Source organism: Orbicella franksi, chromosome 5 (genome assembly GCF_964199315.1).
Source record: "Orbicella franksi chromosome 5, jaOrbFran1.1, whole genome shotgun sequence".
Taxonomy (NCBI): Eukaryota; Metazoa; Cnidaria; class Anthozoa; order Scleractinia; family Merulinidae; genus Orbicella; species Orbicella franksi.
In genome coordinates, this window is record NC_138149.1 from 9,884,193 (window position 1) to 9,906,172 (window position 21,980).

The 21,980-nt window shown below is 40.6% G+C and overlaps 1 protein-coding gene across 4 annotated transcripts in view; it reads right to left on the reverse strand.

Moving 5' to 3' along the window:
* Positions 1-21,980, reverse strand: part of LOC145486575 (uncharacterized) — a 56,817-nt gene that overhangs the window by 25,916 nt on the left and 8,921 nt on the right. Inside the window, exons 7-36 of one of the 4 annotated variants that reach the window (XM_081465264.1) lie at positions 21,222-21,794; positions 20,057-20,626; positions 18,740-19,312; positions 15,413-15,979; positions 13,550-13,878; positions 12,799-13,021; positions 12,100-12,147; positions 11,795-12,004; positions 10,975-11,309; positions 10,105-10,342; positions 9,621-9,656; positions 9,323-9,532; positions 8,315-8,649; positions 7,935-8,172; positions 7,519-7,560; positions 7,215-7,424; positions 6,433-6,767; positions 5,604-5,841; positions 5,251-5,301; positions 4,924-5,133; positions 4,373-4,707; positions 3,436-3,673; positions 3,277-3,321; positions 2,964-3,173; positions 2,407-2,741; positions 1,679-1,916; positions 1,518-1,562; positions 1,245-1,289; positions 931-1,140; positions 156-490 (exon numbers count right to left, since the gene is read on the reverse strand). In XM_081465264.1, the coding sequence (XP_081321390.1) occupies positions 156-490; positions 931-1,140; positions 1,245-1,289; positions 1,518-1,562; positions 1,679-1,916; positions 2,407-2,741; positions 2,964-3,173; positions 3,277-3,321; positions 3,436-3,673; positions 4,373-4,707; positions 4,924-5,133; positions 5,251-5,301; positions 5,604-5,841; positions 6,433-6,767; positions 7,215-7,424; positions 7,519-7,560; positions 7,935-8,172; positions 8,315-8,649; positions 9,323-9,532; positions 9,621-9,656; positions 10,105-10,342; positions 10,975-11,309; positions 11,795-12,004; positions 12,100-12,147; positions 12,799-13,021; positions 13,550-13,878; positions 15,413-15,979; positions 18,740-19,312; positions 20,057-20,626; positions 21,222-21,794 (7,607 nt within the window). Of the gene's footprint in view, positions 1-155; positions 491-930; positions 1,141-1,244; positions 1,290-1,517; positions 1,563-1,678; positions 1,917-2,406; positions 2,742-2,963; positions 3,174-3,276; positions 3,322-3,435; positions 3,674-4,372; positions 4,708-4,923; positions 5,134-5,250; positions 5,302-5,603; positions 5,842-6,432; positions 6,768-7,214; positions 7,425-7,518; positions 7,561-7,934; positions 8,173-8,314; positions 8,650-9,322; positions 9,533-9,620; positions 9,657-10,104; positions 10,343-10,974; positions 11,310-11,794; positions 12,005-12,099; positions 12,148-12,786; positions 13,022-13,549; positions 13,879-15,412; positions 15,980-16,077; positions 17,206-18,739; positions 19,313-20,056; positions 20,627-21,221; positions 21,795-21,980 lie in introns of those variants that run through there. The other 3 variants (XM_081465263.1, XM_081465262.1, XM_081465265.1) reach the window with 3 other exon arrangements.

Sequence of the window (21,980 nt, forward strand, 5' to 3'; positions counted from 1 at the left end):
TTCATATGAAAATTAAGGAACATTTTATGCACAAGGTAATACCATACACTTATGAAGTTTCAATACTGTTAGTCACATTTCTAAAAACAAAAAAGAAAATGATGAGGAGATAAATTTTGATTTTGGATTTCGACTCGGATAGGAAAACTACTCACCTTGGGTACATTGAATCTCATTCCAGTGGAAGACTGAAATAGATCACTGTCCGCAAGAAGGAGTGCTTTGTCCGTGTAGGTGAAGCCACGCTGATAACGCATCCTGTCAAGCAACTGATTAACCTGGTTTGTACCCTGAATACCATTAAACCTCATGACTACCTCAGGACTGTTACTGTATGCTATAGTTGCTATGTGTGTGGCGGATGGGCTGACGTCAAGTCTGCTGACCAATGCTTTCAGAAATCGTTTCGTTCTTTCCCAATTGGTGCGACCAATAGATCCAGATGAATCAACGACAAAAGCGATATCCATAACGGTGCGACATTCTTTATCTGATCAAGAAAGGGACACATAATAATAAATGTTTTCATGCCATGTTTTCATGCCATGTCTTTTTCTCTTACATATGTTGTGATTAGACATGTAAAGTAGCTTTCTACGTAGCTAACTAAGAGTGAGTCACTTTAATAAAGTCTTACTTACTCCCTCTTACTTCTCAATTATCCAATATTAAGAACTGACAACCGATCTGACAATTATTGCACGGAAACGTGTATGATCTGCGCTCTTAACAGCACAGGATCGCTTTGAAAGGCAAATAGAAACGTATTTTTTCATTGCACTCTGTAGTACAATATCTGATTATGTAAATAGCTCATGAAGTGACAAGTTAATAAAGATGGTGAATTTTAAGCTCGGTAATGAATATTACATACCCGAGTTGGCAAAACCAAGAAATAAGTTACCATAGATTGATGAATGGTCAACATACCACATGGTCCCCGCTTTGCAACAGCAACCGTTATATCTCCCTGACAAGCTTGTTGTCTGAGATGACATTCGGTTAGGTCCTGTACCCCATCCGTTGCGCAAACAGGCCTTGGAATATTGGAACAGGTAGGACAAATACACTGTGCTTTGTTGTCCACTACTTGGCAGCCAATATTGTATGGAGCACGGCAGCCTTGAGTGACACATGGATCTGAAAAAGTGTAAGAAGAAATTTTGGTTTATCACTCGTCCTTTGTGCAATTTGAAGCAAATTTTCGCTGACATTTTTTTTTACAACAAACGTTAGCCAAATACCTGTGGTTGTAGGTGTCGGGGCTGTTGTTGTCGTTTGTGTTGGCACTGTTGGAATAAAAGCAAAACGTATATTACTAAAAACTTCAAATACAAATACACTGTGCTTTGCTGTCCACTACTTGGCAGCGACATTGTATGGAGCACGGCAGCCTTGAGTGACAGATACATCTGAAAAAGTGCAATAACAAAGTTTGGTTTATCAGTCGTCCTTTTTGCAATTTGAATCAAAATGGAGATGATTGTTTGGTTTTTTCACAAACTTAGGCAAAATACCTGTGGTTGTAGGCGTCGGGGCTGTTGTTGTTGTTTGTTTTGGTACTGTAGGAATAAAAGCAAAATGTATGTTACTGAAAATTCCAAAATACTCTAGTATGAAGAACAGGCAACCGATATGAAAATTATCAGACGGAAATGTGCATGATATGTACTCCTACCGGCACAGAATCGCTTTGTAATTTTTGGAGTGATGTCCTGGAGATCACTAAATGACGAAGACGTGAAAACGTACTCCGACCCAGATGCAATCTCTTCCAGCTCGGCTCGATCTGCTCCACTTCCAACTCCAAGAGCATACACAGTAACGCCTTTATTTTTTATTCCTAGTGAAGCTACTGAAAGTCTCGTGTAAGGTAGTGTTGTTGTCTGTTTCCCATCTGTGATCACAATGGCCAACTACAAAAGCAGTGTGAGAAAAGGTGATCGTTAGAAATCACAATATGGAAAAGGAAGAATGACACGTGCCATTTTAGAGCCTATTAAGTTCTTATTCCATACGAAAATGACGCAAAATTTTATACACAAGATGAAAACATATATAGACATTAAGTCGTAGTAGCTTCCTGAAAGGTTTTGCAATCCGATCTGTTGTTTACTGTTCTGAATCGTCGACAGCTGCTGTCCACTATCATGAGAGTTGCAATCTCAAGGTCCGTTACTGTTCGCGCTAACGAATCTTGAAATAGCAACGCTGCTAAAAGTGGACAGAAGCCACGTAAAAAAACAGCAGAAAACAGCAGATTGGATTACAAAAACTTGAGAAAATGTCTGTCTCCGATCGCAACACTGGAAGCATTATTTTCATGTCTAGTGTGTCTTAATACCGTCGGTCATTAGGCGACAAATTTTGGTATTGCAATCGCACTCGGATGGGAAACCTACTTACCTTGGGCACATTGGATCTCATTCCGGTGGAAGACTGAAATAGATCACTGTCCGCAAGAAGGAGTGCTTTGTCCGTGTAGGTGAAGCCACGCTGATAACGCATCCTGTCAAGCAACTGATTAACCTGGTTTGTACCCTGAATACCATTAAACCTCATGACTACCTCAGGACTGTTACTGTATGCTATAGCTGCTATGTGTGTGGCGGATGGGCTGACGTCAAGTCTGCTGACTAATGTTTTCAGAAATCGTTTCATTCTTTCCCAATTGGTGCGACCAATAGATCCAGATGAATCAACGACAAAAGCGATATCCACAACCGTGCTACATTCTTTATCTGATCAAAAAGGAAGACAAAATAATAAAAGTTTCCTGTTCATGTTTTATTTCTTGAAAGTCAAATAGAAACTTATTTTTAAATTAATAATTGAAAGATAAAACTTATTTGTACACTTATTTGTACGATATATTGTTATTTAAGAAAAGATATGAATTTAACATATCCGAGCTAGGAAAACCAAGGCATAAATTTCTATAAATTAATGAATGGTCAACATACCACATGGTCCCTGCTTTGCAACAGCAACCGTTATATCTCCTTGACAAGCTTGTCGTCTCATATGACACTCGCTTAGGTCCTGAACACCATCCGTTGCACAAACAGGCCTTGGAATATTGGAACAAGAAGGACAAATACACTGTGCTTTGTTGTCCACTACTTGGCAGCCGATATTGTATGGAGCACGGCAGCCTTGAGTGACACATGGATCTGAAAAAGTCCAATAACAAAGTTTGGTTTATCATTCGTCCTTTTTACAATTTGAATCAAAATGGAGATGATTTTTTTTTTACAAGAAACTTAGGCAAAATACCTGTGCTTGTAGGCGTCGGGGCTGTTGTAGTCGTTTGTGTTGGTACTGTTGGAAAAAAGGTGAAAAGGATAACTGAAATCTCTTAAATACTCCAGTATCAAGAACAGGCAGCTGATCTAAAAAGAATCAGATGGAAACGAATATGATCCGCACTTTTACCGGCACAGAATCGCTTTGTAATTCTTGGAGCGATGTTCTGGAGATCACTAAATGACGAAGATGTGAAAACGTACTCTGACCCAGAAGCGATCTCCTCCAGCTCTGCTCGATCGGCTCCACTGCCAACTCCAAGAGCGTAGACAGTAATGCCTTTATTTTTTATTCCTCGCGAAGCTTCTGAAAGTCTCGTGTAAGGCAGTGTCGTTGTCTGTTTTCCATCTGTGATCACAATGGCGAACTATACAAGGTATTATCAAAAAAGACGAACGTAGTTCAATCGGAAGATTATGCATATCAAGGATTCATTCATGGATGCTGCGTTTTGCAGAGTGCAAAAGTGGGCAAGAGTGTCTGAAAATGTTTGACTTTCGTAACATCACATTTCTTACACCTCTCTACTGACAAATAAATAGCATTAGAAGATAGAACACTGCTTAGTATCTCCCACTGGAAGTCTATTGAGGTATTTTAAAACTCCTTGAAATTTCAAGGCCCATTGGCAATGGTAATTTTAGAGGCAAGCTTTGTCGCGCAGGCCCTGCAAGCAACTGCAATTTTATTGTACACTGAACGCGATATTTCTTTGAAACGTGATAAAATGAACAGAAGCCAAAGTAGGCTTGTACTGTTTTGTCCTGAATAACTTCGAAACCTCAGGAATCATCACACTGAAATTACGACTGAGTTGCATTAATCGCTCTTTTTCGTGCGCGATTTAGAGTTGCAGACCTCGACGCGGCAAAAATTGGCAGTAAAATCGCCACAAAAATTGCGCCGAACATTGTCTGTAAAAAGGAGCCTTTAAATAGATAATGGAAGAATTTTTCCGAATCGTCGCAATATGCTTTCAACTCTACTCCCCCTTAACAATTAAGGATCTCCATGATCCCCTATTTGAGTTTTTTTTTTCCCCAGCCAAAAACTTCAGCCCACTTACCTTTGGTACGCTTAATCTCATTCCGGTTGACGTTTGAAACAGGATTCTGTCTGCGAGAAGGAGCGCTTTGTCTGTGTAGGTAAAGCCACGCTGAAAACGCATTCTGTCTAGTAGCTGGTTAACCTGGACAGTGCCCTGAAACCCACTGAATCTTAACACCACCTCCGGATTGGTACTGTATGAGACAGCTGCTATGTGTGTGGCAGAAGGGCTCACATCAAGCTTGCTGACCAACGCTTTAAGGAATCGTTTCATTTTTTCCCAATTGGTGCGACCAATACTTCCAGATGAATCAATTATAAAAGCGATATCCACAACGGCACGACATTCTTTATCTGATAAAAAGGATATTGAAACAGCATTTTCCAGTATCCTTTACATTTAGAAGGAGGAAAGCCTAGTGTTAATGTTACTGTAAGAAAAATAACGAGGAAGGTAAAAATGTTACGGTGGATGGCTATTTGAAGCAGCGCTTATCATACACTAGAGGTATCAGAATACAAGAGGTAAAATCAACATTGCAAATACCGTTATGTTATTAAAAAACGTACCGCATGGTCCCTGCTTTGCAACAGTAGCAGTAATGTTTCCTTGACAAGCTTGGCGTTTCAAGTGACATTCGCTCAGGTCCTGTACATCATCCGATGCACAAACAGGCCTCAGGGTATTGGAACAAGAAGGACAAATACACTGTGGTTTATTGTCAACTACCCGACATCCGATGTTGTACGGAGCATCGCATCCTGGCGCGACACAAGGATCTACAAGGAAGTAAAAACAACGCATAAAGATGTACAGACTACATCAACTGTCGTCTATAGCAAAAAGCTACGCAGTGAAATTCGAGGTGGTACGGGAAAATAAATCAGCTCAGTTACCTGGCGTTGTAGGAGCTGGGGTGACTGTCGTTGTTCGGGTAGGAACTGCTGCTAAAGAAAACACTTGTTAGGAAAAATTAATGTCTCATCGCTCTATAATATAATGAACACTAAAGGTTCTTTTAGATACAGTTTCGGGTGCCGTCTTTGATAGAGCGAAAATGAATTTAACACAACTTAGAGGCTGTACAGTTGTTACTTCAAAAATCAGTATAAAAGTATCGTTAGCTTTTAGTAATAGCTCGTCGAATTGCCTTTGGGAGAAACTGACGTTTTAAAGGCCAGTAATTGTTATGACGTGCCAAAGACACTCTGTGCCGCATTTCTACATCTTATGTTTATCCATAAGTTACCTCCACACAAGCGCTTTCTTATTTTTGGAGTGATGTTCTGCAGATCTCTGAATGATGCTGATGTGTACACGTACTTTGACCCGGAGGCAATCTCTTCCAGCTCTGCAGTATCTGCCCCACTACCAACGCCAACAGCATACACTGTGACCCCTTTATTTTTCATTCCTCTTGAAGCCTCCGAAAGTTTCGTGTACGCTTGTGTTGTTGTCTGCTTACCGTCTGTGATCACAAAGGCCAACTAGATAAAATACCATCTTGTTAAATAGGCGTTTCTTAACATTGTTGAAGTTTGAAATTAGCTTGCTAGCTTACTCAACCACTCTGTTAGGTCGAGCACTGGCACACGTCTTGTCCAACTGATTTCGACCAGCTACAACTAATTACACTCAACTCTGATTCTCAGATCTTGCGAGCGTTCTTTTACAACGACCAGATTGAAGCCATCAATCCAATGTCAAAGTGACGTTCTCTAGTAATCATACATTGTATGAGACAAATTCTAAAATAAAATGAGACAAATTCTGGGATATAAATTACAAGTGGACAGGAAATGTATAACAATTGCTATGAGTAGGAAGCTCAATTGAATCTAATCGCGGAAAATTACTTATAAAAGAGGACTTGGCGAAAGGTGAGTTGCCAAAACACATTTTAGGTAAGTACCGGGTTGATCATGACTTTTCACTTGGTTACGGTTAATAAATGGCCACAACATTTTAGTCAGCAGAACGGAGAAACTACTAAAAACACCGTTTTCCAACTCCTTCAAACACAGGTGAATAGAAGAGGCCGACTAATTTAAACAACAGTTTCCTTACATAAACTATACCTTTGGCACGTTTGATCTCATCCCGTTGGATCTTTGAAACAGATCTCTGTCTGCAAGTAAAAGTGCTTTATCCGTGTAGGTGAAGCCACGCTGAAACCGCATCGTGTCAATCAGTCGATTAACATGGTCCGTCCCCTGATAGCTTCTAAATCTGGTCACCACTTCGGGATTGGTACTGTATGCTATAGCTGCCACGCGTGTGCCAGAGTTCCTGACGTCAAGTTTGCTTATTAATGCTTTGACGAATCGCTTCACTCTCTCCCAGTTGCTGCGTCCAATACTTCCAGATGAGTCGACAATAAAAGCAATATCCAGGACGGGGCGGCATTCCTTATCTGTTTTCAACAAATCAGCAGGCTATTGTCAGTTAGAAAAATAGTAAGAAAGTAATACCTGACCTGAAGGCCTTGAAAAAGCCACAAACAATCCAAATCCCTGACAAATACGCAGAGCTTGGATTGCATTGCATTACGTATCTTAGCTTCGCATAATTTGTCGTGTCAGTCGTGTGCCTACGATCGTTTGCACATACACAACGTGGCGAGATTTCCTTTAAGCTAAGGTCGACTAGGAAATGAAGGGTCGTTTTCTCCGAGATGAGCAAAGTGAACTCCTTCTGTTAACGAAATTCAGTTGACATAATTACCAAATGGACCAAGATTTTTTTAACAATAATTATTACTTCTTTTTCGATGTTGTCACCATAAGGTGTTATAACTTACTATAATTGCTTGAAGTACGTAGATATGAACATGGATAATAGAATCAATCGAAATACACACCGCATTGTCCCTGCTTCACTACAGTGACAGGTATGTTTCCCAGACAAGCCTGTTGCTTCAGATGACACTCGCTCAGATCCTGCACATCATCCGATGCACAAACTGGCCTGCGTATGTTGGGACAAGTGGGACAAATACATTGCGGTTGGCTGTCCACTACTCGGCAACCGATGTTGTATGGAGCACTGCAGCCTCGAGTCTCACAAAGATCTGCAAAGTGTACAAAAGCTACATCAATAGTATCAAGCAAGGTGTATTGAAATTCAGGTAAAGCTGCTATCGGAAATCAGGCTCACTAAATTACCTGGCTTCATGGGTGTCGATACTTGTGGTGCTTGGGTAGGTGCTGAAAATAAAACGGAAAATCTTGATTAAAACCAATTTTTAGGTCATTGAAAATGAAAGGAAAGAGCCGGATAACCTTAGCAAGGAAACTGTTTAGCTTCGTTTACAACAAAACAAAACGACATACTAAACTGGAGATTGTATAAGGAAGTGAATATTAAGTAGTCATGCCAGCTTGATCGTGAGCCCTTTGTCATAAGTACTCGATTTGCTTCAACGAGTCTCTAACGGTGTCAACCTTTAAAGATGCAGAGACAGTTAACTGATCCAATCTCACAATTGGAAGTAACAACAGAAGGAAAAAAAATCGGGGTAATCACTTGAGTGAAAATAAAACCGCAGTTGTCATAAAACGTTGCAAACTAAACAGCTTACTTTGGCACAGACGCTTTCTTATTGTTGGCGCGATGTTCTGAAGATCTTTGAATGAGGTTGAAGTGTAAACGTATTTTGATCCGGAAGCAATCTCTGCCAGCTCTGCTCGATCAGCTCCAGCACCCACTCCGATAGCATATACGGTAACTCCTTTAGTTTTCATTCCTTGCGAGGCCACTGAAAGTCTAGTGTAAGATGATGTTGTTGTTTGCTTTCCGTCTGTGATGACGAGGGCGAGCTACACAAAACGCCATTAAAGCGGAAGGTCAGAAGATCGATTCCGAGCATTCTCATGACATAATAAACCAGAAAGTTTTACAAGTAAGTAAATAAACGTTCTAGGACCAAACACTATAGCAATTATCATAGAGGCTTACTACCTTTGGCACGCTTGATCTCATCCCGTTTGAAATCTGGAACAGATCTCTGTCCGCAAGCTGGAGAGCTTTATCCGTGTAGGTAAAGCCACGCTGCCAAAGCATATCGTCAAACTTTCGATTGACCTCGTCGGTATTTTGAAGGCCATTAAATCGCAGCTCTACCTTGGGATTGGTACTGTATGATATAACAGCTAAGTGCGTTGCGGAAGGACTAACGTCCAATTTGCTGACCAAGGATTTGAGAAACCGTTTTACTCTTTCCCAATTGCTGCGACCAATACTTCCGGATGAATCAACGACGAAGGCGATATCCACAACGGTGCTGCATTCTTTTTCTGAAAAATTTAAGACTTTGGTTTACCTTTGAACTCGTGAAATTGCCAAGGGTAATAACAAGAACAACAAATAACAATGTCAATACAATAAAACTAACAGTAACAATAACACATTTTACAATAACTGCAGAAATTTTCGCGCGTTGATTGGCTAGTTTTAATTGTCAATAAGCGGACACACGCAAGAATTTATAATCTATGCGATATTGACGCGTCGAGCGAAAGCGGGCAAATTGACAATTTGTTATTGTAAAAAAAAAAACCAAATTGACGTCTGTTTTTCATGCGTCTGTCCTGTTATTGACAATTCATAACATTGTCAAAGTAGTGTACGGATCCACAACTACTTTGACAATGTTATGACGAAATTCATGATTAATAACAAGATAGACGTCAATTTGTTAAACAGATAGCAGTAGCACATAACAGTCTCACACCTAACAAAGCTGTTGTCCTCGGATTCGCAATTGAGTTGGAAGTTAGAAACATTGTTTTTTTGTGGATGAAAAAAAAAAAAAAAAAAAAAAATGGGCCTCCGAAGTACCAACAAAACAAAATCAATCCATATATGACGCCAGGAGAAGGACCTCGCCACTTCGTCATCCCAACATCCCTAAAGATGTTTATTACAAAATAACAATGGTCCACAATGGACAATGGATAACAGACGTACCACACGGTGCCTGCTTTGCAACAGTGACAGCAATATCCATCCCACAAGCCTGTTGCTTCAGATGACACTCGCTGAGGTCTTGTACACCATCCGATGCACACACAGGCCTACGTACGTTAGGACATGTAGGGCAAATACACTGTGCTGTTTTGTTCACTACACGGCAACCGATATTGTATGGAGCACGGCAGCCATCCGTAACGCATGGGTCTGAGAAAAATATAATACATGATTAACCTTTGCCGCACCCCTTATCCCTGTTAAACAAAATTAGATCAAGAACAGTGGAAGTAAATACCTGGAGGTGTTGTCACTATGGGTGCTTGCGTTGGAACTGTCGAAATAGATGGCAAACTGTTACTGCAATCGTACTATAAATACTAAAATGCACTGACGTCAAACGATTTCTTGGTAAAAAGAGACTGGTCGAACAGTATCACCCACTAGTTGACTGCAGTAATATTCACGGGAAATCTCCCACATATAAAGGACGGGGGTGCTCGTCGGAAATTTTGAAAAGAACTCCTAAGAGCTACCAAGATACTGTTTTGTGGGCGTGGTATAAAATGTTCTTCACCCCTAAGAGGTACCAATTCTAAAACAACACATTGTCTCCTGTCATATTTTCGGCTCAATACCCTAAAAGGTACCGCAAACACTTCTGCTGTGGACCTTTTTAGACTAAACACACTAAGAGGTACCAAAACTGCACGTCAAGCACCGCTCTCCTTTTTGTATAAGAATCTCCCCCGGGTATTCATGTCGTGCATGCAAACACTCACCGGCACAAAATAGCTGTCTTATCCCCGAAGAGATGGATAGGAGATCTTGAAATGATGGAGTTACACTGACGTAGTCTGACCTGGATGCGATCTCCTCCAGCTCTGCTCGATCTACTCCATTGCCAACACCAAGAACATACACAGTGATCCCCTTGTTTTTAATTCCTTGGGAGGCTTCCGAAAGTCTGGTGTAGTTTCCTGTTGTGGTTTGCTTCCCGTCTGTGATCACAAAGGCCAACTGCCAAAATTCATCAACGACATAACGGTTTGATTTTGTCAGCAGTGCTTGACACGAATGGCAAATGAGCGGTAGATGTGGCGAAAACCGCTTAAAAAAGCAGGATTCGCGTTTTGACTGACTGACTGACTGACTGACTGACTGAATGAATGAATGAATGAATGAATGAAAGAAAGAATGAATGAATGAATGAATGAATGAATGACTGAATGAATGGAAATGAATTTGTAGTTCCAATGAATGATGTTTTCTAGGATAAAAGTATAATTCAAGACAACTTGGCATGTTTTAAACTTACGTGCGAAAACCGTAGATCGACCTTAAAGTCCTTAAAAATGACACAAAGAAGTTGTCTGCTCGTGACATTTTAAAACACTGCTGGCGAACATTTGTTGATAGTATTTGAGCCCATCAAAAGTGGCCAGGCATTAATATAGTAACCACTTAAAGAGTGCAGTGGCCTAATGGTGGTTTAATGGTTATTTTATTGGGACTTCCCAGAGTAGTTCTGTTGCATTCTAACTTTGAAGTGCTTTTCTCCATCTAAGAGTGAATAGATATTGGGTGGCAGGCGGGGTTGGGCGCGAAGGGGGGGACGATACATCATGTAGACTAACGAGGCTCTGACTTACCTTCGGCACGGCTGGTCTCATCCCGTTAGTGGTCTGGAAAAGGTCTCTGTCTGCAAGAAGAAGTGCTTTGTCTGTGTAGGTAAAGCCACGCTGCCAACGCATTTCATCAAACAATCGGTTAACCTGGTCGACACCCTGAAAATTACTGAACCTCATCACTACTTCCGGATTGCCACTGTACGCCACGGCTGCTATATGTGTACCAGAGTCGCTAACGTCCAGTTTGCTGACCAGTGCTTTAAGAAATCGTTTCATTCGCTGCCAGTTGCTTCTCCCAATACTGCCAGAAGAATCAATAATAAAAGCGATGTCCACAACGCTGCGACATTCTTTATCTGATGAGAAGGAGTAGTAAATATGCAAAAGCTTAGTGCAAACATAAGGAGTTCTTACGAGTATTGCTGCGCCCTAATATTTTGGACTAAAATGGAGAGATTTGGGTATTGCCTTCCTGTTGCCTCCCTATACAAGGTGTTTAAAGACACCACCTCGATCGATAGCATTGGAAACCCCACCAACTAATTCTAGACCAGCATCGCGTACGGAAGTTGACCAAATTCCTAGCAGTTCTATTAGTAACGTCAATCTGACTTCAGCAACGGCAAAATAAACAACTAAACACGAGAACAAAATTACGTCACTTGTGACCACTTTTAAAAGAAAACTACAAAATACACTGATAAAATATTTATGAATCATTGACAGACAGTGCGATACGTTATTTCAGATAATGAGTAACTAATCTCTTCAATATGAAACAACTTTTAACGAAATTAACAAAAAATAATGTAACTAATAAGTACAAAAAAACCTAACGTACCGCAGGGTCCTCGCTTTTCAACAGCAACATCGATATTCAACTCACAGGCTTGTCTTTTCATATGACACTCGCTCAGATCCTGCACATGATCAGACGTACATACCGGCCTTAATATGTTGGGACAAGTAGGACAAATACATTGTGCCGTGTTATTCACTACTCGGCAGCCGATATTGTGAGGAGCATTGCAGCCCTCAGTCTTGCACGGATCTGGAAATAAAATATAAAGAAAAGTGTGGATTACTCGGTCACCGTGGATCAGTTTAATGCAGATAAGTGGCAGATGAGCACAACTTCATAAATACCTGTAGCAGCAGTTGGCGATGGCGTTGTCGGTGCTGGTGTTGTCACTGCTACAAAGGAAGAACAATTATTACCTCAAACCAAATATTACAAACTGAATCCAATATAACGAATAGGATTTTCTCGTGATTAATTACTCATGTTAATAGAAAGGAAAAAAAAATTTATCAAGTGACTATATAGTATTAAAGTAAGATATCTGCGAAATTTTGGGAGGCTGAGAGAAGGCCTAAAACACACATTCACAGTTGACGTGTTTCATTTGTTTGATGCTAAATGATTACATTTTAATTTATTCACTCAGCGCCGAATCATGGGGAAATCACTATTTTCCCACAACCGCTACTAATCTCGCAATGTGATTGGCAAATTTGCCGTTGTCGATAAGAGTGCAGACAACGCTGCTCGCGTCAGTGTGTCACGCATTGCCTTTTTCAGCTCGCGCACTGAAAAAAAACATTTTCTTTGACGTTGGTATTCTGGTAAAAAACAAATCGAAATGTGGTTTAGCGTGGTCTGTACTCTTATCGACAACGATACGAGTCATCACAGTGGTCAAAATGTTGTGGACTCACGAGGCGCAGCAGCAGTTAAATGTATCTACATATGTTTTCACGGCTCGACAAGGATAGCTAGCCAACCAGTTATCAAACTATCTTAATAGATGATATAAAAACGTCATGACTTACTCGCTTGATTACCTCTTGGTTTTGTCATATTCTTTGCAATGGATTGCACTTGTCGCGGGAGATCACTATATGACGGCAAGTAGAACAGATCCTCTGGTCTCTGGACGGGAACATCAGATCTATCGCCTATAGATATGACGTACGTTGTGACGTCACGGTTTCTCATCAGCTGCACAGCGTCTTCCAAGGACCCTCCATCGGGAGATTGTCTTCCACCAGTGAGTAGTATTGCAACCTGAAGAGAAGAACAATAAAGGTATATGGTTTGCGCTGTCTGGACTGACTCATTGTAAGGGTTGCTACAGTGCCATTCAGTGAAGGACAAAAACTGTTTATTTGAAAGAGACATGACATGGTTAACAATCCCAATCCCTGACAAGAAGTTGTCCAGTTGACCAGTTAAAAGGCGTGGTCGATGAGGGGAACTCAGGACCATGGTTGTTTATATTTTATGTGAGCTATTCGAGGTTTCCGGAATCAACAATTCTCAAGTCCAATTCGATCTGAAAACAGTGGAATAAGAGCCTCTCTGAGGGATGTACTATTGACATTTCTTAATATCTATCTACAGAATACGTTATTTATCAAAACGCAGATTTCTCAACACGGGGTTGCTAATTCTTTGCTATTAAGGGCAGACGACTTCGTAATCATTCCTTATCAGTTATCGTTTCGTGGTAAAGGTGAAGAAACGGAAGAGGAATCGAAGGGTTGGTGTGTTATGTCATTAGCCAATAGGGTGGCAATAAATGTAGGCACGTACCTTACGAACAGATGGTCTAGCGTTTTGAAACAAAGTCGCGGCAGCACCAAATGCACGGTCAATTCTTCTCTTTCCGCTCAGCTGCGGGGCTTTGTCAATGACTGTATTAAATTCGGACATGCTCGAGTAGCCATCAAAGGGCAAGAGAGGATTTGCATCAGTGCTGAAAACAATAACAGAGCCTCGAGACTTTCCCGGCGCGATATTGAGGTACCTTGCTATTAACTTGACAAATTCCTTTTCCTTCACGTAGTCTTGTGGCGTGACGCGTGACGAGGAGTCCAACATAAAGATTACGTCAGCAACAAAGTCGTAAGGACCGAGAGCAGCTGTCGGTAAATCACAGCACAAAATTACGTACGCATCAAAGTTTGTCAGCGTTACTATAATTTTGTATCCCTATTTTGACATGTACTATTTAACTTTTTGTCACAAAAGCATTTTTGAAGGAGGAGATGCATGCTTTATAAGACTATTTCCTTTTAGCGAACTATACATGTGTGACAAACGAAGATTTTCACCTGAAAAGAGAATGAATGCTCATTTCTTTCTTTACTATGAAACTAATCCAGCAGCATTTTGCTTCGTAAGTACATTCAACTCCGAACAAGAAAGACAGTGTTGACTTAGTGACGTTTGAAAAAAATATTTCCATATCAAAAATATTTATATTTAGAGTTTTATTCCCAAGCTAAAGAATTTAGTTCTTTTTTGATATCTACCACATATTCGCTTTTTTCACTATGGTTTGGATATTGCATTGCAGAGGCTTTACCTGTATGGGTGAGAAATAGATATACCGGTAGATGATATTACACGGCGGCGCAAAGATATGATTTTTTTTCAGGTTGTGAAAATAAAGTTTCACTAACAAGTGCAGCGAGTGAGTAAAATATTGGTTTGACACGTGCGAGCGAAAATAAAATTCATATCTTAGACAACTAGACAAACTGACTGTTTGTACAAACAGCCGTAAAAAGCGGGAAAGTACTTCTTCAATATTCTCAATGGTGAGGATATGGAAAATTCTTCACTCGAGTCCCGGATTTAGTTTCGTATGAATTTTACTAGAGGTGTATTTCCCTTTAAAACACTCGTATCTAGGTGACAAAAACAAAAACAAAACCTTGTTATATTGCCTTTTTTTCGTTCATGTCCTTTTGAAGTCCAGAAAGTTCGCAACGTCATCCCAAATAATAAATAACTTTACGCCAAGGCCACAGTAAACCTATACCCAGTAAACCTATATCTCAAATTCATGAAAAACCACACCATCAACGAAAGCTTAATGGGACACCGTCAAATGAAAAGAGAGAAACAGGGAAGGTCAATAAATAAGGTCACAAAAAAAATGGTGAACGTTTTGCTGGTAAACCCTGGTGAAGATCACGATGAGTAGCCATGGGTTAAACATAACACCTCTTTCGTCACCCGGGCAATATACTTCCCGAAATTTCTGGTGAGGCATACACCCTGCTTTCTGTAAAACCCTTACACTATTTCAGACCAAAATAGCGGTGATTTTCCATAATTTAGATGGACGTAACCCGAAAATTGACACGCTATTTCAGAATTCTAAAATTTGTGCTCGTCTCTAATAACCAAGTATGGCTTCCATGTGGGTAAGGGGGCAAAAATGCTTCCTTCTAAACGGCATACCCAATTCCAGGCCTAAGTACAAAAATAACTTATTTGTGAAAAATATTCAAAATCTGCACCATATTGCTGACCAAAACGTCTCGAAAACCATACATTTTGGATTCATACCTATATACTTATAGATGAGATAGCTCCCTCCCCGCCCCAACCTCTGGTTTCAATATCTGGTATAAACCTGGTAGATATTACGAAATGTCGTCATACCTGTATCATAAGACACATGTCTAGCCAGGGGGACCACATAGACAGGCAGACTTGTGAAAGATCTCACCGGGAACCAATCTGATCCAGCAGAGCCCCTCAGAGGCAATATAATAAATTCTGAACTGATGGTTACTGCATACAAGCGGGCTCCAAGATCGTAAAGCCTTTGGAAAGACGTGTCTAGGACTCCCGTCTGAATCCCACCTGGTTGATTTCCAGTAGTGAAAAGAATAACAACCTTAGGTACAGCCGGCCGTGCCTCGGCAAAAACGTTTCGCGCTGAGTCGATAGCGCGGTCCATTCTTCGCGGTCCGCCTACCTTTGGCGCGTTGTTGATGGCGCTGTGGAATTCGTCTGTTGTGCTTGTGTCGCCGAACTTTGTAATCACGGTCGCCGTGGAACCATACGTTATGACAGCGCCTCTGGTGCGAGCAGGCATTGTGTTTAAATAGCGGGACAACTGTTTTACGAACGTCTTTTGGTCGCTGTAATGCTGCGGTGTGACGGAGTGGGAAGAATCGAGAAGGTAAACAACATCCACTGCCAAGCTGAGCGGTCCCAAAATAGCTGGGAAGAAATAGACAGTGATTAGAATTCCAGGGAAAGCAAAATAAATTAATCAGCACGTAAGGAGTTATGCTATAAAACGAGATTACAATATATACCTATTAACAAAATTGTGCACTTCAAAGCATTCGACATCTTTATCATTTATCTCCAACCACTCGATCTCTTTGCCACATAGCAAATTTCAGCTGCAAGGTAGCTGCGGTAAATCCCAGGATTCGAGTTCTTTTTAACGGCGGCGGCAACTCGGCTCCAAATGGCTCCAAGAAAACGCTAAAAACGTCGAAATATCGAAGCGTAAAATTATTCACCAATAACACCCAGCACTTGCCAAATACGACATCTGGATTGTTTTAATGAGGTCACCCAGATTCCCAGTGCTATCAGCGGGATTGTTACAAATTAGCCAACGTGAAATTTCGTTTTACGATTGACTGAAACCCAGTGTTTTGTTCTTTTTTTGAAATTCTAAAGAACTGACTAAAGGACGGTTAAGAGGTTTAGGAAGGACAAGTTTTTCTGTAAGATTTTTGACAGTGAAATTACAACTGTATATGTGTAAGGTAGACTGGATTCCGCTCTTTTCGTATCCGGCCACAATGCAGACATGAAATATGACACATGACCCGTGATTTGTGAAATATCTTTCAATTTTGAGGAAGGTGGATCGGTTTGCTTTTTAGTGTAATGGCTTTCTTTTATCACGACCCTTATCAAATTATTTTCAGTAATACAAGACCGTTGACATTTTCATTGGAAAGCGAAAACAAATAACATAAGTGTTTTCGCGTTGTTTGCAATTTTTGGCTTGTCGAGAGAAGCGCTTTAGAATTCTGGTCACTCAGGAAATATGTCATGATTCTTTACCGGAGAGGTATATAAATCCCATCGTTGACAGGTCACAAACGAAGATAATTGATTATCGATTGGTCTTTAAATTCTCAATAATAGATGTTGGACGATAACATAACGGATACGCATCGGAATTTTCACCGGAATTCTCACATTTAACGAAAGAACGAGTCTCAAGTAAAGACACATGAGGTAGACTGGATTCCGCTCTTTTCGTATCTGGGCGACACTGTACTCCTAAATTACCTGAAACTCTTTGAATTTGTCAGTACTGCTGTTCTAACCAAATTGAGAATGAAATGCATTTCTTGTTTCATTGTGACCGATACAATAATATTAGACAACAAGTCACAAATGACATCATCAAGAAATATCCAAAATTTGATTCCTTTAATAACACGGAGAAAACAATATTTCTATTTAACAATGCTGACACTTTTATTTGTAAAAAAACTAGGTTACTTTACATTTGAAGCTCTACCAATATGAGAACTTTGTAACCCTAGACCTTAAATGAAGAATCTTGTATCCGGCCACAACGCATACATGAAATATGACACATGACCCGTGAGTTGTAAAATCTCTTTCAATTTTGAAGGAGGTGGATCGTTTGCTTTGTAGTGTCATGGCTTTCTTTTATCACGATCCTTATCAAATTATTTTCAGTAATACAAGACCGTTGACATTTTCATTGGAAAGCGAAAACAAATAACACAAGTGTTTTCGCGTTGTTTGCAATTTTCACATGGAATTTTGGAATTCTCACATTTAAACGAAAGAACGAGTCTCAAGTAAAGACACATGAGCAAGAAAACTCAGCATTTCTCAAAAACAAATTAATAGGTCTTAGTTTTGAAAGCGTTACACTCTTTTATCTTTAAGAAGGCATATTTTTAATACCCACACTGGATCTACTTACTTTTCTGCCGACACTAGAGACATTCTAAATGAGTATTCTCGTGTGCGTGTTCCGGCATAGTCAATCGAACGTTTGAAATTCTTACTGCCGTGGTCCTTTAAGCTCTGTTGCGAAATCAGAACCAAAAAGAATCGCAACGTCCTTCAACGAACCTCCTGTGATATCGCAGCCACAAAGAGGGCAGGTTTTTTTTTATTTTAAATATATATCAATAATGTTAAAAGGGTGGATAACGCCATCCACTGGATAACGTACACTGTTTCTTTTTTATAAGAATATACTTTATAAGAACAACGAGGCTGAAGAATATTATAAGAGTAAACCTGAGGCTGAGATTTGTAAAAGAATATAATTTTTTGTGTTTAAAATTGGCAAATTCAACACAATTATATGTTTTCAACCAAACTGTAAAAAAGATTATTCCTTCAGCCCTAGACTTCAAAACCAGCCAAAAGCAACAAAAACAGTCCTAGCCGTATGTTCGATCCAGTAGCATTTCTGCAAGATGTTATGTGTGTTATATCAAGCTTAATTGCCTGCAGTCTGACTCTAAAATTACTTCAACGCCACCAAAGTCACGATAGAACAGATAATTCACTTTTCGTCGGCATAGTCCACTATTTATTCCTATAATCTAAGAATACTAACAAGAATCTTTTTAGCCTAAGTTCGGCAGAAAAATAAGAATATTCTGTCTGGGCCAGAAAAACAATATTCTTGTAAAAAAAGAGTGTAGTGTGTTTTGTCAATATTTGTCAGTTTATCTAAGAAATCACTTTATGTATCCACCATTGAGGCTTTGTTTAGATCTCAGATGTAAAAGTTCGACTCTTGTTTCAAGCGTTTCTCTAACGGAAGATGGAAGTGAACACAAGATGAAAGTTGCCCTCAAAGGCTAGACCCAATAACGATCATATAGGCTACATAACTACTTGCGTGAATCGTTTTGTAAGTGTTTCAAAGTACAAAACAGGAAACTGTTAACTTACCAGAGTAAGACGGTATGTGCCTCGCCACGTACGGTACCCTCGCGTCCATCGCAGCAAAACTTGTAAACGAAATGACATTCTCGGGTCTGTCGACTGCAGAATGTAGCTCTCTTATTCCTGGTTGGGATCCAATCCGGAAAATGAAAGTTCCAACCCCTTGTTGGTGAAGCTGCCTAACTGAGTCTCGCAGGGGGAGGGCTCCTGTAACACGCGATTGTTTTCCTGCCATAAACAGAAGTACGACCTTAGGTACATTTTCCCGCGCGTTTCCAAAGATACGCATGGCTATTCCCAGCGCTATGTCGACCCTTCGTTCTCCTGCGAGGTATGGAGCCCTTGACAGGTCGGAAAAGAATCGGACGATAGTCCGTGAACTGTCGAACCGAACGACGGGCATTGCCCGACTTCCATACGTTACGAGGGCGACACGTGACTGACCAGGTTGAACGTTCAAGTACTTTGTCAGCGATCTGACGAAGGCTTTCTGAGTTCCGTATTCACGGTAAGGTACATCTGAAGAACAGTCGATAACGAACACAATGTCTGCGTTTAGAGTTGATATACCTGTAATGACTGGAACAAAAAAGGCAAAGTATTATAATAACAGCAACTGCATTGCAAATGAACGACTTTGTTGTTTTCCTGGAACCAGTTTGATACCACAGGCGCCAGTGATAATTACTACCCTTCGAGAACAGTACAGTAATCCTTAAAGGGGCACGATTGTGAGTATAAATTCAGACGGTAAAAACCTAAATGACATCTAAAAATAATGGTCTAATTTTGTTACAAATAACTATGATTCCTTGTTCATTAATTTGTTTGTTTGTTTGTTTGTTTGTTTGAGTTTGTACCATGTTCCCCTGCTGTTGGTTTCTTTCTTGTTGTTTTTGAATGTTCGCGTCTATATTTCTTTTATATATATTATCATACATTCATTTTAGGATTTAAAGAAAACTAGTGTAAAAGAGGAAGGAGTTACACATTGTAAATGAATAGTTTATGTTAGACCTATTAATACAGACCTAAATAAAACCGGTGAAGTGTTTTAAATAATCTTCTAGTAGGCTTATTACCTAGAGATAAAGGAATGTCACTCCAAAAATAACGTCCAATAATAGTTGGGCAAATTTTCTTATATTTTTTATTCTGAAAGATGTTGGATTTAGGTGCTGTAAGGACGCACTTCGAGTAGCGTAATAATGGCACTCAGAAAATAGAGACAGGATGAGATTCGGAAAAGAAAAGTAATTGGATGCCTTATCAAAATCATTTATTTAAATTAGAGAGAGAAAAGGACCTAAGATCGACGCTTACCGGAGGTGTTCGCCACGTATCCAGCCACAGGCGCTATGTATCCAAAAAGACCCGAGAAAGACCTCGCAAAGAAAATATCGGTCGGTCTTACTGTAGCTTTTTGTAATTCGTTGACGTCCGTTTGCCCAATAGCCATGATATAGACCCAGGCTCCCAGCTGATGAAGTGGCCGAGCTGCGTCTTGAATGGGTATGGAATCTACTAGGCTGCTATGTCTTCCCGCTATTAGAAGGAAGACTGCCTTTGGCATGACTGATCGTGAATCTAATAGCAACGCAGCTGCAGTATCGAGAGCACTGTCGACTCTACGCTCGCCTCCAATGCTTGGGGCGTCGTTTATGCGCGTAAGAAACTCGGAATTAGAACTGTAGCCACCAAGGCCAAACACAACTGAGGCATTGGCACCATAAGCCACGAGGGCCGCACGTGATTTTCTGTTGAACACACCAAGGTGCAGTGCAATTCTTTGGACAAACCCCTTCTCCATTTTGTAGTCGTTTAAATCGACGCCCGATGAAGTGTCCATCAAGAACAAGATGTCCAATTGGAATGTGGAGTGTCCAAAGAGATCTTCAGAAAAAAATAAAGAAAAATTAAAAAATCCAACGAAGTTCTGAACTTGTACATCTGTATAACATGGTAATGGGTTTATAAGGCAAGGATAGAACTTCATACAGGAAATAAGAAAAAAGGGAAATGCTGTGAAAATCCCCTAACACTTGTCTTCTCACGATCCATTTGTGGAGCCATATGTTCGATAAGGTGCGTTATATGAAATGACTCAGACACCATACAAAAGTGGAAAGAGTGACTTACTTAAGACGAGCGATAGGCCCTTTGCACCATCTGGTCACATGGTACGGAATTAATTATGCTGGAACGCAAGTTACACAATGGAACTTCCAAAACAAAGGAACTCGTACCAGTCCAGCCCGACTTTCCTTTGTTTTGAAAGTCCCACTGTGTAACCTGCGTCCCAACATAATTAATTCCCTACCATGTGACCGGATCGTGCAAAGGGCCTACTACCTGATGATTAGGGTGTTGGACTTATATTAGCTCAGTCTGGGTTCTAGCAAATTGTTCTAGTGCGAAATATTTTTGACGTTGATACTGCCCAATCGAGAGCTACGTCTTACCAGTGTATTGAAACAAATGTACTCACAATTATCACTCGTTATATATCTAGCCACGGGTCCGATACTCGCGGGTAAATCCCGATATGAAACCACTGAGAAGGCGTCTCTTGGTTCCACAATCATTGGACGCAGCCAGCCAACATAGGGGTTCTCTCCGATGGATAAGACATACAACCAGACCCCGCGATTTAACAAAGGACGGGCAGCAGCTTCTAAAGTCCTAGTGTCCCGTATGTCCTTCGGCCTCCAAGGCGTCACAAGAATAGCCACCCAAGGGTGCAAACCTCGTGCGTCAGAAAATAGACTTCCCGCTGCTCTTAAGGCGCTGCTGATAGAAGGCTCACCGCCCAAATACGGAGCATTGGTCACTTTATTTCTGAATTCTGAATGTGAATTGTATCCATCAAAGTTGAAGACCACCACAGGAGACTCTCCGGAGGTGACCAAGGACCCACGCGACTTGCCGGGTGAAACATTTAGGTACTCCGAGAGGATTCGGACAAAGCGCTTTGCTCGCCAGTACTGGAAAGGAGTTACGGTTGAAGAGGAGTCCAAGATAAAAGCGATGTCGGCAGCATAGCTGGGGACGTTTGGAGCTCCTAAAGAATATGAAAAGAAACAAAATATAAAGAGAAATAATTAGACACAAAAACAACCCAGCAAAGACCAACAGCTTATTGACAGGTTACCTTAAAGAAATATTGTGTTGGCCAGGAGAACTTTACTACAACGAATATTCGGAAGTGTAGCAGCTCTCGTAGGCTTGTAATTCTATTTGTCATCAA